Source organism: Notechis scutatus, chromosome 5 (assembly GCF_049901735.1).
Source record: "Notechis scutatus isolate UNSWTSFEM ecotype Mainland chromosome 5, rNotScu1.2, whole genome shotgun sequence".
Classification (NCBI taxonomy): domain Eukaryota; kingdom Metazoa; phylum Chordata; class Lepidosauria; order Squamata; family Elapidae; genus Notechis; species Notechis scutatus.
Window position 1 is genome coordinate 84,280,311 of NC_142013.1, and position 17,505 is coordinate 84,297,815.

The 17,505-nt window shown below is 39.0% G+C and overlaps 1 protein-coding gene across 1 annotated transcript in view; it reads right to left on the reverse strand.

Moving 5' to 3' along the window:
* Window positions 1-4,209: 4,209 nt before the first annotated feature.
* LOC148130557 (uncharacterized) overlaps window positions 4,210-17,505 on the reverse strand; it is a 71,526-nt gene continuing 58,230 nt past the window's right edge. Inside the window, exons 3-4 of the mRNA XM_087967200.1 lie at window positions 5,767-6,055; window positions 4,210-4,352 (exon numbers count right to left, since the gene is read on the reverse strand). Of these exons, the coding sequence (XP_087823326.1) occupies window positions 4,332-4,352; window positions 5,767-6,055 (310 nt within the window). The 3' untranslated portion in view covers window positions 4,210-4,331. The remainder of the gene's footprint in view (window positions 4,353-5,766; window positions 6,056-17,505) is intronic.

Below are 17,505 nucleotides of genomic sequence, written 5' to 3' on the forward strand. Positions count from 1 at the left end.
TTGGACACCCTGCCCTAGAGGAATATTTTTATATTTAGGTCAGGTTGTCCAACCTGGCAACTTTAAGACTTGTGGACTTCAAGTATCAGAATTCTGGGAGTTAAAGTTCACAAGTCTTAAAGTTGCCAAGGTTGGACAACCCTGCTTTAGGCTGTTCTTGATCCTGGGGAATGGTCTGGACAAGTCCATGCATTTTTCTAGGCAACATTTTACAGAAATAATTTTCCTTTGCTTCCTTCAGAGAGCCGAGAATGATTACTCCAAAGTCACCCAGATGGTTTTCTGGGTAGGACTAGAACTCACAATCTTCCATTTCCTAGCCTTTAATCAGTGCACTTAAATTGCAGTGTAGACTAACATACTATACATTAAATATTATTGTAGTTCTACAGGTCAGTGTTGAGTCCATGTAACCATACAGACCACTACACACAGTTTTCTTGGCAACATTTTCAGAAGTGTCCCAAAGGTGTTTTTTCAAGAGGTAACTGGACTTTCTGGTTTTTCTTTGAAGACATTTTGCTTCTCATCTAAGAAGCTTCTTCAGCTCTGAAGAAGAATAGATGAAGAAGCTTCTTGAATGAGAAGGGAAATGTCTTCAAAGAAAAACCAGAAATCCAGTTGCCTCTTGAAAAAAGCACTTTTGGGACAACTATGAGCTAGATAATTGAAAATCTCCATAGACATTTTCAGAAGTGGTTTTCAGTGCCTTCTTCTGAGATGTTTTTCAGAAACCCAGGCTAGATCTGACAGTGTACCTGGTTCAAAATCACCTCCTTGGCTTCTATGCCTAATAGAGGACCAGAACTCATGGTCTCCTTGTTCCTAGTACAGCACATTTAATGCCCCATAACACTGTCTCTCATTAAATGTGCCCTCCCTTTAGGTGAGATTGGCAGTGTAGAAATCTGAGAAATAAATGTTCAGATTTTTCCTTTATTGTACAAAAACAAACACCACATAATACAGGAGAACTTGGATTTGGAGTAAAGAAAGACCAGCCACTTTGAAGGAAAAATATTTTTCAAAGCTGAGTTAGAAAAACACAATAACTAGAAACAGATGAAACATTTTTCCTTGTATTTCAAGGACTGCAGTTTTTTCAAGCAGCCTTATTAGAACGGTGCTTCTGTTTATGTTTATGACCATTGAAAGTCCCTAATAGGAGTAAAAACTGTAGCCCTCTGCACCTTTGCATACTTAAGTGCCATTTAATTGAAAAGATATTGTTTCTGAGTAGGTGAATATTGGATTGAATTATAAGCCTGCAGTCTTACTACCTGGGAGTTCATGATCTGCATAGTTAGCCTAACTATGGCAAAAATACAGCTGTGCTGAGATACAACTTATGCAGCATAACGGTTACCTATTCAGAAATGTAAAAGCACCATAGTTTTTCCAGGAAGGGAAGAGAAAAATATATTGTGCATTTTCATGCTTCTCACAGACTGTAGGGTAGGGGTGAGGGAAACTTTATTTGCCTGCTGCTGCATTGCTGAGTGGAAACACACACCGACACACACAACGCTTTTAGCTCTTACCTTCAGACACCTGTAAGTTCACTTGGAGAATGAAGAGGACAAAGACAGGCAGACTAACTGTGTTATTGGATTAGTCAAACTAGGCATTTAACCATCTGACTGTCAAGGGTTCATTTGCCATATGAGCTATAAATACAGTAACTCTAAAGAAATAGCCATCCAAGGAGATAAGAACCCTCAACATCATTACACGTTCCAGCCTTTTAAGGCATCACTAAAGAGGAAAACCCAAATTGGCAATGGAAGAGAGCCATTGGTCACTGTGCTAGTCAGTTTATATCCAAGTGTACGCTGTGATAAGCAACATTTTGAAAACCTGCAAGTTTATTGTGGCAGATACTTTTATGAGCTGGAAACCATGTCATCAGATGGCCTCAATCAGTCCATTAGTATGTTCCATTTCATAAAATTTTAAGGTATATTTGCACCTTATTATACTGCTTTGAATTGTGCTTTGCTGAACAAACAAGGAACAAATCACAATCAGTTTTGAAGAAAAGTCAAAGTAATTGTGACTTTTTCAGACATTACTTTTGCTTATAACCAAAAGAAATCAATAGAGCAAATAAACCTAGAATACGCCAGTATTCTCAATTCAGACAAGTAGTGGTCAAAATAAGTCAGAATTTATAAGATAGCAATATTTGATGTTTCTTATTCAAAATCAACCTTAACTTCCTTTTTGGAGTAGGTTTATACATTACATTGAGTCAAAACTAGACAAATTGTGCTTGGATTCAACTCTTAAGTCAATAAATTGCTGTACCAAATGCAAACTGTCTATGTGATGATCTTTGCAGTGTGGGAATACAGCCTATATATCTGATCCCATATCTATTTACCCATGGTTAAGTGAATCGTGGTTTATTAAACTAATTCACTGTTTTGGGTTTGAACAAGACATCAGACCAATCACACAGGCTAGGCCTATAACATGCTGGGTCAGTGTTATATGCCAATTTGGGGTTCAGTATAATGTACAAACACAGCATTTTATGTCCTAGGTCTAATGTGACCTTTAAGCAACCTGAAAGCCTACATATGTTAACATCTTATTCTTGTAGGATTCAAAACAAAGGAAAGGCACTTGTAAAGCAAACAAGTCTTCTTATCAGGGTAAGGAATAAATCAAGTGTTACTTCAAGTCACATATGGCACATTTCTATAAGTCTCAGATATTTTGAGAGAAAAGCCTATGAAGAGATATCTCCAAGTTCAAGAACTGGTGATACTTAGTGGTCTTAGCAGTAACAGGTATATTTTTCCAGCCCTACGCCAAAATTTTGCAACTTTTTGACAAAGATATAGCCCTGGTTTTTATGTGCAGTGAACCTTTCTAGATTATGTTTCTGAGTGTTGGCAACTTTAAGGTATATGGATTTCAACTCCCACTATTTCTCAGCCAATCATTCTAGGAGAATCTAGGGTCCAAAATCCATACTTTTTAAAGTTGCTGAGATCCCCCTGCTCTAGATCAGGGGTCTCCAACCTTGGCAACTTTAAGTCTGGAGGACTTCAACTCCCAGAATTCCCTAGCCAGCAAAGCTGAGTTGAAGTTCTCCAAGCTTAAAGCTGCGAAGGTTGGAGACCCCTGATCTAGATAAGGGGTCACCAACCTTTCCGACCTCAGGGACCACTAAATTCATAATTTTAAATTCTATGGACCACTAATATGATCTGCTGAACGACCGGCTGGGTGGAAGTGTCTAGGTGGTCATGTGATTGTTGGGCATGGCCAACTCAATGTCACTTACATTGAGGGGCGCCTCATCGGCTTCTACATAGGCTTTCCAAGCAGAGGGAAGACCTGCAGGAGTGCAAGGCTAGGTACTGGAGGCTCAGTGGGCTGAGATGATCAGCCAGTTCCAGGCTATGATGCAATCCCACTGGAATGAGGCCTTCCGTCTCTTTGCCACCAGCAACACTTCCCTCCAGCCTTCACCAAAAGCCCCACACCAGGAGGCTGAAGCAGATCTCAAGTCAGAATTTCTGCCCCCCTCTGACCCTCACAAAAAGACCCCAAAGGGGTCTCTGCAGCAATATGAATGTTCATTGCACGTATCTGGCCCAGGGCCCATAGTTTGAGGACCCCTGGTTTAGTGCAATATAAAAAATACACATAATTTTTTGTGGACCACCAGTGGTCCACAGACCACCAGTTGGTAACCCCTGCTCTAGATGACCAAGTGACATCATAACTATGAGTTTGCAACTGAATGGAATTTTGATGTGTCCCCATTGTTTTCATGGATGTGGCCTGTCCTCTGCCAGGCAGTTAATCTCTCCAAAATGGACAGTGCATTGCAGCCCAGCTGATTTGTTCCCTGGCTTTTTCTGTCTAGCCTGCTGAGAGGAAAGACAATTCCAGCTAGTCTATTGCTACTTTATTCTAATCAATTTCAACCCTGCTTACTTCAGCTCTGCTCTTACCACCAGGAAGAACAGCAAGGAAGGAAAGAACAGCTCTACAAATAATCAAAACAGCCTGGAGGCATCTCAAATGAAGTTTATATTTGGGTTAGAAAAGTTGGCATATGCAAAAGCAAATCATTCCAAAATTCTGTTTGGTCATTTTTTCCCCTGACATATTGGGGATTGACATTACCAAAGAGGATGAGTGAACAATAACAAATCTTATTTTTAAAATGTAGTTCAGATGTTGTGTGGGTTTTTCTCTCTCTCTCTCTTTTTCTATCTCCTTGATACATTAAGCCTGAGGCTTAGCACAACTATTTGCAATTTTTTAAAATGTGGATTTCAGCAATTTGATGTCACATTTTGGCAGCGCAATCACAGGATGGGCTCTGTGGTCTGCAAAAAAAAAAAAAAAGGGAGTCAGCTGGGTGGCCGTATGTAATATATACAGAGACATTTTGCATCCTGGTCTTAGTGTGTTGGACAGAAATTTCGATTGTAGGTTTTATGGCTGAATGAGGATCTGAGGTAAATAAAGTTGACCATGGATTAGCTAAAGTTGTGAGAATAAAATGCATGCTACCTTGTATGTTACCTTAAAAATAATAAAAATGGTGCTTTCTACAGCATGGATAACTTGGTGTTCATTAAAATCACATTTCAGGCACAATTGGCAGTGCACTTTACCATTATTCTAAGATATTTAAATCAGAAAGCAAGAAAGGGTTTATCATTTTAGTGCCAGGATTGATTATAGGAATCAGCCCTTTGTGTCAACAGGAAAAGGAACAAGTAGCAGATTCCTTCATAGCTGCTCTGGAGAAAGAGAACAATTTGACCTGTGTCATTCTGACAAGTTCATATCAGAATGCATTGAGAGCATGCCACATTCTTCATCTAGGAGAAGAGCTTGCCAAATAGATGGTCTTAGTAAATTGACATCACTGTCCTGCTGCTGCTGAGAGTTCATTAGGTTAAAATCTTCACTGTAGAGTTTTTAATGTAATGAGTTTAAAAACAGGATCTTCAAAAATAATAGTACTGTAAAGAACTGTGGTAGAGGATATAACATGAAAACATTGAAGCATGGGAAGATTTTATGGCTTAGGCCAGAGCAGGGGTGGGATACGACAGGGTTAACTACCGATTTGGGATTTACTAGCTTCCCTGCACGCTGTGAGCTGCACACCTGTAAATCGTCATCAGCATGCTGTGTGCAGAGACGCAGCCTTTGAAACAGCCCTCTTTTCCTGCTTTTTTAACTGCAGCTGTGCCTCGTTCTGCAGCTGAAGTTGAAAAATCAGGAAATAAAGATCAGGTAAGAGCCCAGGTGGGCAGGTGGGCAAAAACATCAGCGGACATAGAACCGGTTCTGTCTGCTGCTCTTCAGAGCTACCGGTTCTACAGAGGTGGACAGAACCAGTAGAAACCCACCCCTGGGCCAGAGGTGTCCAACCTTGGTGCCTTTAAGACTTCTTTCCTTTCAACTTCCAGAATTCTACAGCCAGCAATGGAAGTTGAAGTCCACAAGTCTTAAAATTATCAAGGACACTAATCAATCACTAAAGCATATATTGTCCCTGGTCTCACAACATAAATGTCCCAGTCATTTGCTCCCTCAGTTTTGCCACTTTATATTGGCAGCAAAATGGAAATATATTGGGTATGTATCAGTGGTGGGATTCAAATTTTTTTACTACCGGTTCTGTGGGTGTGGCTTGGTGAGTTGTGGCTTGGTGGGCATGGCTTGGTGGGTGTGGCAGGGGAAGGATATATTGCAAAATCCCCCTTCCCTCCCCACCCCACTGACCTGCTTTCCAGTTCCATTCTCCTGTGCAGGGCAACCAAAGAAGACCCAACCGGTCAGCTGGGACTTGGGAGGCAGAGCAGAGATGGGGGCAGGGCCAGACAGAGATAGCATTTGCTGGTTTTCCGAACTACTCAAAATTTCCGCTACTGGTTCTCCAGAACTTGTCAGAGCCTGCTGAATACTACCTCTGGTATGCATTGCAATTGTCTTCCTAATTTGAGGGAGACCATTTTTGCCTTTCCTTGCTCTTTTCCTTCTTTCTTCAAAGGCATAATCAGGGTTTCCATCACTGCAAATCAGGGTTTCCATCACTGCAAATAAAAACAAGGGATTTACTCGCCCCCACCCAATTCTGTACATCTTTCAGCCCTCCATATGGCCAAGGTGGATGAAAATCCAAAAAACTACAGAGATGTAAATGCCTAGAGAAACCCTCTCCAAGACTCTGTCTCAGTCTTGGAAGGTGAAGTTCACAATGTGATGAGCAATTTCCACAAAACATTTGACCACTTTTTGGTTTGGAAGTTCCTCTGTTTAGTCTTACAATTACTGGGTTGGGATGTGCTAATGATCTATCACTTTCATATCTCAAAAATTGGTTAATTATGAGCTAGTAATCTAATACCTGTCTATAACTGAATAGACATATCATCTCAATTCCAACTTTCTCTTTATTGACAGAAAATAGTGACATATAGTCTAAAATATTTTGAGGGGGTTTAGTGCTGTGGCTTTTAAATGAAGTGGTTTTATCCCTAAATGGGAAATTAATCCTATTCAGACCTCCAAGAATTAAAATATTCCCCTCTACAATTTCAGGAAGGGATTTTAAAAAAACACATAAAATTTTACTCTGTCATTTGGCACATAGATTGAAAATATGGGCAGGCTACTCCATTTTGCCTAGAGGTTTTATGGATGAGGCGTCTGTACTCCACTGATGATGTTAATATAACACCTATTTTTTTTTAACAGAAACAGAATAGGGATCGAAAGCAGATGGACTAATCATATTGTCAAGCCCAAAATTGACATATGTGTAGCCATTTTAGTTAGGTTTAGTATATATTCTTTTTCTTACTTTCTCGGTGGCAGTCATGGGGGTAAGGGTTGCCACTTTACCAATTTGATGCTTTCCTAAATAAAAGAATTTGTTTTGGAAGATGGACTTTGTTTTTGTCTTTTTAAATGGATTTCATCACTTGGAAACCTGACACATATGGTATTTATTCTTCAATTAATTTATAAATTGATATAAGGATCAAATCAAAGTAATTTTATCCAATATTAATGAGTTTAAAAGCCCATTCAAAAGGTTTTTTTCCAATTACTTGGAAAAAGGAAAAAGGACATGTTATATGTGTTCAAGAAACACACTTGAAAAACTATAGTATAAATCTGTTGGATTACGAATATCTTAGTTGAATATCTGTGCCCTTGGACATATTGGAAAACATGGAGTAATGTATGTAATTTTTTTTTATTACGGACTCTGTACAACCAAAAGAAGAGGAATAAGGATTTCTAATATTACACTTTCATACTGAACATGGAAACAGCCTTTCTATTAAATCCATTTTCCCCACCCTCTCTGCCTGCCTTAAGGATTAATGGATTACTATGTGCAGGATGTTTATGCTTTGGAGATTTTGGTCTGGTAGGCCCTGTTTTTCCCCAAAAGAACCTCTGAGCACAGCTGAAAGTTCAATTGCCTTACTAACAATTTACATAACCAAAAATGTAGCATTAACCTAAGTTTAAAATACCGAGCAGGACAACTTTGTATAAAATAACACAATGCAATAACTATGCAATTCCACACCAAACTGCATTGGCAATCATATTAAATTTTGCAACCATCTTTGATGCCATTGTTGACTTTTCAGCTAGAAGGAGACTAGAGTCTTTATCTTTTAAGTTTCTATGATTAAAAAAAAAAGATTTGGTCTGTTTATCAAAATAAATAGAAGGAACAATGAAAAAGAATATAGTCATCTTCCACGAATAGACATAAAGACATCCCCGAAGAAGAGCATGAAAAAAACCTTCTAGTTAGGATGTCAATCTTATTCTCATAGGATATCAGTCAAATGAAAACTCTGCTGTATAAGCAATTATTTTAAAAATCAGCTAAATGAAGCAGCAGTTAAATGAAATATCACAAAATGTCTGCTGCTGTCGCATCCTTAAAATCTTAAGGGGATAGAGTACACAGAACATTGCATGCTGAAGGCCACACATTGAAAGTATACTCTACCCAAGAACCCTAGTAAACATAGTATTTGGGGTGTTCCATGCAAAATCTAATGAAACTTCCATGAAATAGCCAGGTCCTCCCCACAATATGGAAAATAACAACAGAGACAGAAAACATGGAGATAGAAATTTTAGATTGAAGATAATGGTAGTTGTAAACTCATAATAATAGGAAGAGTCTAGAATAAGGTAGGTAGTAGGAAATTAAGTAGAATAATCCTACAAAGGATGCCCACATGCATACCTGCTCCATGTTTGGTGAACACCATGATATAGTTTAAATATAATTTAACTGCATCTCCTTCATGCAGTGAAATATCACATTTGTGTTTTGTAACTGGGCAACAATGGTCAGGGTCCAGCTGCTATAAATGAAGAAATACCTTGCTTGGAATAGGTTACAAAACATATTTAACATGAGAAATTTGGTGGGTAATGATGATACTGAAGCAAATGAACGTTGCTCTGTTTCTCAACTTGACACAGAGATGTGGACTTGTTTTATCGTCAAAAATGTTTACTTAATTGTTTTAGAGCCCAGCCTCAACAAGAAAACAGCTAAGAAAAAGAAAATGCTGCTCAGGTAAGCAAGTAAGACATAGGATGATTCATGATGATTCACCACAACTAGATTTGCATAGACTTATGCTGGTTTTTGCAACAAAGATCAAGGAAATTTCCTGTCCCTCATCCAAATGTTTCTGATATTCAGTTAGCCTGTTAATTTATAGCACTAGCAAAAAATGGATAATCAGCTAGAATTTGTTGGCCTTTCATAAACCAGAGAGTATTTCTGTTTTTCTCTGCATGGCCATATTTACCAGCCCAGGGATAGTTGATGTCCAGGGATGTATTCTAAAGACTGATTTAGCACTACCTGCAACTGCTTTTAGCTGTTGCCACATACATATGCTGCAAAGGGGTAAACATAGGTTGCAGATAGTTGTAGGCGGGCCGATATGAACACCTCCCAAATCCCAATTGCATGTTATAAGGAGGTGTGCTTCCTGCGTTGATATGTGCATTGCTGTTTGAGTGCCTTCTAGCCAGAACATTACATTTTCAGAAATATAAATGGAATTTCTATGCAACAATCTCCAAATGACAGACTACATTCCTTTCCAAGCAGTGTTGAAGAAGTTTGCTCAACCCTTTTAGACTGATCATCTTTCAAAAATGCTATTCAGTTGCAAACTGAAATGAAAGACATCTGTTTCCAATTCAGGAATATTAGCCTCTTTCCTGAATAATCTTTCTAAAAAAACAATCCTAGCAAATTTGTGTATTACTGGCAAAAGAGATATTTCAACTACACCCACGGAGTTTCTGATACTTTTGTATTATACCTAGCGGGCCATACTTTGAATTTGTTTGCTATGCTATCTTAGCATCTTTCTCTTTTCTTTTTAAAATACAAACAATCAACATTTTCAAATTTCGCTCAATATTCAGAAAGGCTATGCACAGTACTGAAAAGACACTTAGGAATCTAAATAGAAACTTTGAAAGGAAAAGGAAGGGGCAGAAGAGTGAGAGAAAGTCAATATTGTAGTTTGTGGTTTTAATGAGGTATGAACTTTAATCAAAATCAGCAGTACCAAAGGAAAGTGGCCAAAGGAAAGTTAAAAGCCGGTCAATAATATTTTCTAATTCAGTGATTTTATTTATTCTTTCAAGTGGTTATTATCAAATAGTTTTCTGAATTAAGGTCAACACGGTCCTATTAAGCCCATTGCTTCCATTTTTGTTCTCCACAAGAGCAATAAACACAATTGCATTAGTGTGGTATGATACAATCAGCTGCTCAGCTGCGGATATTAGATTAATGAGGACCTGAGGTGTCTCAGGTTTTTTGGGTTCCCTAGATTTGAGGCATCTGTGTACATGGTATTAATCATGCCCTGATTTATGAAACAATCACTTCATAAACTTTCCTATTCTGATTGTAAGTTGAATGCATATGTGTGTATCTGTGACCCTGGACTGTAGGGTTTTTTTTGTTGTTGTTAATATACAACAAAAAACAGGTCACAGAGAGGATAAAACTCACCTGATGTTTCCTAAGTATTAAATCTAGACTGATATAGATTACTTTTATGAAATACAGCAAAACATTATCATTAGGAACATTTAATGCAGTGGAATACAAAGAAATACGGTTAAAAGAAGGAAGTGAGCCTTGTTCCTATCCTTCATATACTAATTTTATTGTTAAAATGTTCATTTCTCTTTTCCACATTTAAAGTGAAATAACCGCTCACAGAAGCACTTGTGTTTGGATTTGGGTGTTATTTGGTTTTAAAATAACCTGGATTTGGGTATTATTTGGTTTTAAAGGAACCATAAATAAGTATAGTACAATGACCAGCCTTTCTTTGGCAGCTGATCCTAGCACTCAAATCAAAGCCAGAGATTTAAAAAAAAAAATAAGGCTCCTCACAACCATCTCAGCAGAATAGCCTGCTAAAATTATATGGTTTCTTTTTCTTTTTCCACAGACATTCTATGCTTGTGACTGGTAGAGTTAAATCTTTTTATTAGGTAATGCTATTCTTGGACATACCTGGCAAAATACATTCTTTGGAAAATGAATTGTTTCCCATTGTTTGCTGCATCTGTGCACACAACAGGAGCTATACTTGCTGACATGAATGCTACCTGATCCAGTTGCATTGGCTTCCTATCATTAGAAGGAACTTTATAATTATTTCAGTATGAAAGGTAAAGGATTAGAACATTTACTTTTTATTTACAACTGCACTGCAGATATTTTTTACAGGTAATTTATACATCAGATAGTATCAGGTCCTTCCAAAGATATTTATTGTTGCTCAGTGAATAAATTGGAACCAAAATGTAATCTTCATTGAAAGATACAATTGATGGCTTGCCCTATTGACTGAATTGGGGTCGGTCTTGCCATGGCACTTAATGAAAACTTGCTTCAGGAGACAATATAATGGGGTATAAAAATCACAAAAGATGAAGGGTCAGGGAGTCACTTTTAATTTTGCATTGCATCTCCTTTTTCTAACACAGAAAAGGAACAAGATGACAGCAATTTGGTAGTTATGCTCACATTAATACATAGTGAATTAAAGCTTAGAGTCTTTTTTCTATGCAGCGATCAGTGCACTTTTGCCATATGAGGGTTGTTGCCCTTTTTAAGTCAATGTGCAGCAGTGTTGCTTATCGGAATCACATTTGAACATGGGCCTAAACTTAGAAATTGGTTGTACTGCTGCTGCCCAAAGTGTCACGTCTCACAGTTGCACCCTGCCCAATTTCCTCTTCCCATCTTTATATGTTAAGAAAAAAGATTCTGAGAACAGAACTGTTGCTGCATTTCACTGATTCATCTTTAGAGGTGTTGAATTGCTACTGATGTGTGACTGGGACTGAAGTAGCTTGCATCTTTTTACTGCTTTATTATTTTACTCATCAAGGCTTTCTGGAATATCAGAAATATTATACCGAATATCATTAAGGGCCATATGTCCATGCCTCGCTGCTAAGAGTGCTTCTAGATCAAAAGATCAAAAATTTCAGAAGACATAGCACAGCTATTTGATCTTACCACATTTACAAAACGAAGATAAGGCCAGCTTGTCCAATTCTATGGACAACCATCACCTCATTGGCTATAAGAAGTCCCTTACTATATGCCATATGATCAAAAAGTTTGGATTTCATAGTACAAAATCTCTCTCTCTCTCTCTCTCTCTGATCTTCGCTACTTGATAGCTGGGGTCCCTCTACTTTGTGATGAAACTTGCAAATGGTCCTGCCTTACATCTCTACTGTGGCAGAACTTAGGAGCAGCAATTGGTGGATTTCCTGGCTTTGTTTCCCTGGCCATTCAGTGTCACCAACCAGTGGTAATATCATCACCAATTTCCTTACTTAAAAAGTATGGCAGGGCAGGCTGAAGGTCTTATGAATGGACAACTAGAATAGAAGCTTCAGTGACATTTCAGGTTGCCTGATGACTAATGCAGAGGTGATCCATGCTTGTAATCTATGCTCCTGCCTCTTTCTCAGTCCATCTGGTTGTCAGGTTGGTGGGAGAGGAGGAGAAGGTTGGAAGTTCATACAATACATTGCGAGGGATCTCTTCCACTTCAGCTCAGCCAGTTCTCCATCCCAGTTACTTCTCATCTGGCCAATTTTTTTGATAGAGGTTATTGTTCTTCCAGAAAACTGATAGTTGTGTAGAGAGGTATAAGTCTTTCTGTCATTTACTGATAGTCTTCAAGATTGGCCAGGCTAACAGACTCCATAAAGCAGTGGCCCCCAACCTTTTTTTGCCGCGGCCCAGTACTGGCATCACAAAATCATCCACGGCCCGGTACCGGCATCAGCACGCATGACAAGACAAGGCGAACCGAGCGACCAGCCAGCCAGCCGTCCCCCGCTTCTCCCCGCCACCTTCAACTCCTCCTTTTTACCTGTGTCGATGGGCTTCGTGACGGCTTTGGGATGGTCGCTCGGCTCGCCTTGCCATGTGTGCTGAAAGAATCCTCACACCTTAGTTTTGTTCGAAGCTGCCCCCCCCCCCGATGAAACTAAGGCGCGAGGATTCTTTCAGCACCCGAGTGCCGCTTTCTACCCGGAAAAGCTCACCGGAAGCACTTTTTCATCAAAACAAGATGGCGGCGGCCAGCAAACCGGCGGCCCGGTAGAAATTGTTCCACGGACCGATACCAGTCCGGGGACCAGTGGTTGGGGACCCTTGCCATAAAGACTACAAGAAATCTACTTTATTGTTGTAGGATATAATAACAGAACCTTGAAAGCGAGATAGAGTTTCCACTGATCCCTCTTATCAATGATAATCCATCCACTTTTTAGTTTCTTTCTCATTTTCTTTCTGTTTTAAAGCTAAGCTGATGCGTATGTAGCCAGCTTTGCATTCCTTCTTCAAGGTTATTATAGCTGGGAATACACCTAGGAATAGAAGAGGAAACTGATAGAACTCTTGTCAATTTCAAATATCTCAGAAACTAAATGCTGCAGAGGAATGGTAGTGTGTAACAGAAGCCAGAGGTATCCTATGAAATGATATCAGAATAGGAAAAACAGCACAGTCTGCCTGCCAAAGTAATAAAGGCACAGAAAGCAGGGCCATGGAAGGAAGAAATATCATAAAACCTTAACCCCATATTTGGGATTGAGCTACAGCTCTTTTCCCCAGTTTAAATGATCAGGTTTTTCTTTGCAGAACAGATATACTGGTCTTCTGAAAATGTACAGTGTAGAAAGAAGTCTAATGAATTTCTAGAAGATTGATATATTAATGTATTTAAGGATGCATATATTGTCTAAATTACACTGGTTAGATTGCTTTGTGGAAACAAGGTGCTTGGTTTTTCTACAGCTCAAGACCAATTGGAAGGAAGTAGCTAATGGAGAGGGGATGACATCAGGGGTGGGATTCAACCAATGTTACTACTGGTTTGGTGAGAGTGCATTTTGCGCATGCATGTACAGCATTTGCAAAAAAAAACATCAGCTGTGCTGCCTGGACAGCTGAAAAGCGCTGCACGCGGGTGTGAAGCATTTGAAAATCCTCTCTTTCCTGCTTTTTCAACCTCAGCTGTGCTGCGCAAAGCAGCTGAGGTTGAAAAAGAAGGAAATAAAGGACAGCCAAGAGCCCAGGCAGGCGGGTGGGCCAAACAGATGACCAAAAGGTCATTGCAGTTAATCAGTTCGGTGTCTGCTGCTCTTCAGAACTACCGGTTCTATAGAATCGGGCCAAACCGGTAGCATCCCACCCCTGGAGGATGTATGCCTTTAGCCAGGGATCTTCAAACTTGACAGCTTTAAGACTTGTGGACTTCAACTCCCAGAATTCCTTCTCCAGTCATGTTAGCTCAGGAATTCTGGGAGTTGAAGTCCACAAGCATTAAACTTGCCAAGTTTGAAGATCTTTGTCTTTAGCAGTCTTAGCAAATACTAATCTTTTATTGCTGAAGATAGATAAACTGAATGAAGCACTCTAGGTGATTCATATGCCAAGACTTGTTTTGAGATAATGTGGAAAATGCTACATTAAACTTGAAAACTATTAAGGAAGAATGGAAGCTTCCTCCGTGATTGGTTGGAAATGATGAATGAGCATTTTTATGCTGCAGTTGAAGGGATACAAGGATAAAACTAGCAAAAGAAGGAGATAAAGTTAGCCTTTGGAACACTGCAATGGATCATTCAATTTTTATTTACCCAGAAGAGTCTTAATCCAAGTACCATCAAGACGTAAAAATTATCTAGTCTCTGGAAGCATTGCTTTTGCTATATCAAAATTTGTGGCCAAAGTTTGCTTGCATCTAGACATATATTTTTTTGTTTAATGATCATGCAATTTTTAAATTATAAGCAGAGCTCACGAAGTGAGGGCAGGAAGATAATAGAGATAGAAATAAAAAAATAAATTCTATAATTGGGAAAGGAGGAACATCTGTTGATTGCCTATGGGATAAAAAAATTGCAGAGAACAAATTGAAAAGTCTTCTTCCGGATTAAGATGATCATTTTTGACAATTCTCAGAATTTTAATTCCCAGAAAGAACAACATGCAAAAGAAATAATTAAAATTACTTTGTATTTTCAGTAAGGGAACAAAATCAATTCTCATAATATCCTTCAAAAATTCTTTAAATATTTCAGATACACCAGATTGGAATCCTATCCTTAAAGCACAGTGCTAGCTAAGAATGCCTGTGATTTAATGGGGAAAACCCTCCAAGTTTTGCAATTCATATTTCATATTTCAGTAACTTTATTCCATCTGGAGAATGCAACCACAGTTAGAGTTTATGTCAATTCAGTCATCCAGGCACCTTTGCAGATTAGAGTTGTACAAATGAACTGTAAAATAGGATAAAATTCACTTGGATTGGATATGCTTTGGGGTTCATCTATACATGTTCTATCTATACATTCCCTTGGTTTACATATGTGCAAACCACCTCATCCAATTGCCTGCTTTGGGTTGAAACCAGAGGTGGTATTCAGCAGGTTCTGACCAGTTCTGGAGAACCGGTAGCGGAAATTTTGAGTAGTTTGGAGAACTGGCAAATACCACCTCTGACTGGAGATTTTACAATATCCTTCCCCTGCAACACCCACCAAGCAGGTAGTAGTAAAGGTAGTAAAAAAAATTGAATCCCACCACTGGTTGAAACTTCTCCAAAATTTATCACAATTTGGTTTAGTCATTCCAGAAATGTCAAGGCTAACATTAACAATGGGAAGCAACATTTTCTTCACTTGTAAGATGATATACAACTGAGTTTCAATACTGAAAGTACCAAATTAAGAAATAATTCTGAAGAACTCTTCGGCAGATATGCACAGTTGGAGAGAAAGAATTAATAAGAGGAACATTATCAGGAAACTATTTTCTTTTTAGTTGGAAGTTCTAAGTTATACATTTTAAAGGCAGGATTATTATAAGATCTGTTCAGAAATAAAAGCTGCTAATACCTAGAGCCATGGTGGCACAGTGGTTAGAGCAGGGGTCCCCAACCACCGGTCCCCTTTTTACCAGGCCGCAAAGCTTGGGCGCCGCCATCTTGTTTCAACGGCGCTTCCGGGTTTTCGGTTGGAAAGTGCTTCCGGGTTTTCAGTTGGAAAGTGGCATTTGGGTGCTCACGCCTTAGTTTCGTTGAAGGGGGGGGTGGCTTCGAACGAAGAGCCGTCCCAATGGCGGTGGAGTCTCGCGTTACTCAGGTACCCGTCCGTGGAAGAATAAATAATCATGAAACCGGTCCCTGGTTCAAAAAAGGTTGGGGGCCACTGGGTTAGAGTGAAGTACTGCAGGCCACTTCTGCTGACTGCCGGCTGACTGCAATTTGGCAGTTCGAATCTCACCAGGCTCAAAGTTGAACACAGCCTTCCATCCTTCCAAGGTTGGTAAAATGAGGACCCAGATTGTTGGGGGCAAGATGCTGACTCTGTAAACCGCTTAGAGAGGGATGTAAAACACTGTAAAGCAGTATATAAGGCAAAGTGCTATTGCTATTGCTCTTTTTATGTTAAGCTTTGAGTTATGTTCTCTGGCCTTAACAACTGGGTGGGGAACAATGGCTAGTTTCCAGTTTAAGAACAAGTTCCATCCCCAAGGTCTGTCCTCAAGTCAAATTTATATTATTCACGTATTTGGAACAGTGTTATAGTAGAATACTGTACAAGTATGGTCGTGTTATGTAATGAATTTGAACCATTGTATATTTAACTTGAATCACTGTGTATTTAATTAGGCTCTGTTCTTAATTATGCATCATGCTTAAACCATAGCATTCTTAATCTGTGGACTTGCTTTATTGTTGAACCAGAACTTCTTGAAGTCCCTGGTTGCAAGGCTACTATTGATGCTGGGAGCAGCAGTTCCTGACCTTTATTTAGCATCTACACCTTATGCTGTATGTCATACATTCCATTTACTACCTGAATTAATGCAAAATTGACTTTCCAGCAGCATGCAGAATGTCCACACCCATGGCACTATCATACATAGACTTTCTTAATCATTAGGATATGAAATTAAAAAATCATGAGCAAAGATTATTTTCTTACAGAAAAGATACACCCATGCATTACCAGTCAGTTCCTGGTGGATACTTGTATAAATGTGCTATTACCATTGTGTATTTTAAATATTGACTCAGTGCTGAGCTCCACCAACCAACCAACAGCTCAACCAGTGCCATACAAAATGACCTTTGTCAAATCATTAAAGTATCATCTTTCTCTTTAGCAATAGCAATAATACTTATATACCACTTTAGAGTGCTTTACAGCCCTCTCTAAGTGGTTTACAGAGTCAGCATATTGCCCCCAACAATTTTGGGTTCTCATTTTACCTATCTCTGAAGGATGGAAGGCTGAGTCAACCTTGAGCCTTAAATGTTGGCTAGATGACCCAGCCTGGCCAAGTTTAAGTCAGTTGATTTCTGAAGGCAGTTGCAGAACTGAATCACTTTCTTAGAAGTTTCTGCAAGTAAGAACAGTATAATCTTAGATTCAGTCCTTTCTACTACCACACCTACCAAGGAGTGGATGGGGTAATGTAGGTTGCCACTCCTGATATAATTGGCAATTCAGTAGGGCGTAGGCTATTGTTTTCATGGCTGTGTCCCATTACCTAGATAAGGTTAGTGCATTTAACTTATGTAAATACATTTCTGTTAAAAGACAACCTATCTTATAATTTTTATTTTTAATAAGCAAACAAAATTCTCTCCATTATCAGCTTCCTATCTTGAAAAGCAAATTGAGTAAATCATGAAAAGTTATTGGAGTTTTTCAATATATTTAGGAAGTCCCTGAAGCTAAAGGGTTGGGCTATCAAAAAATCAAATGAGTCAGTGGAGAGCAGGTGAACTCACAAAATGAAAAGTTGTTGAGAACTGATCTTATGCCATAAGACCTTCCTTTATTCCTCAACCTAGCCTACTGCCTTCAGATTGAATGAAGATACTC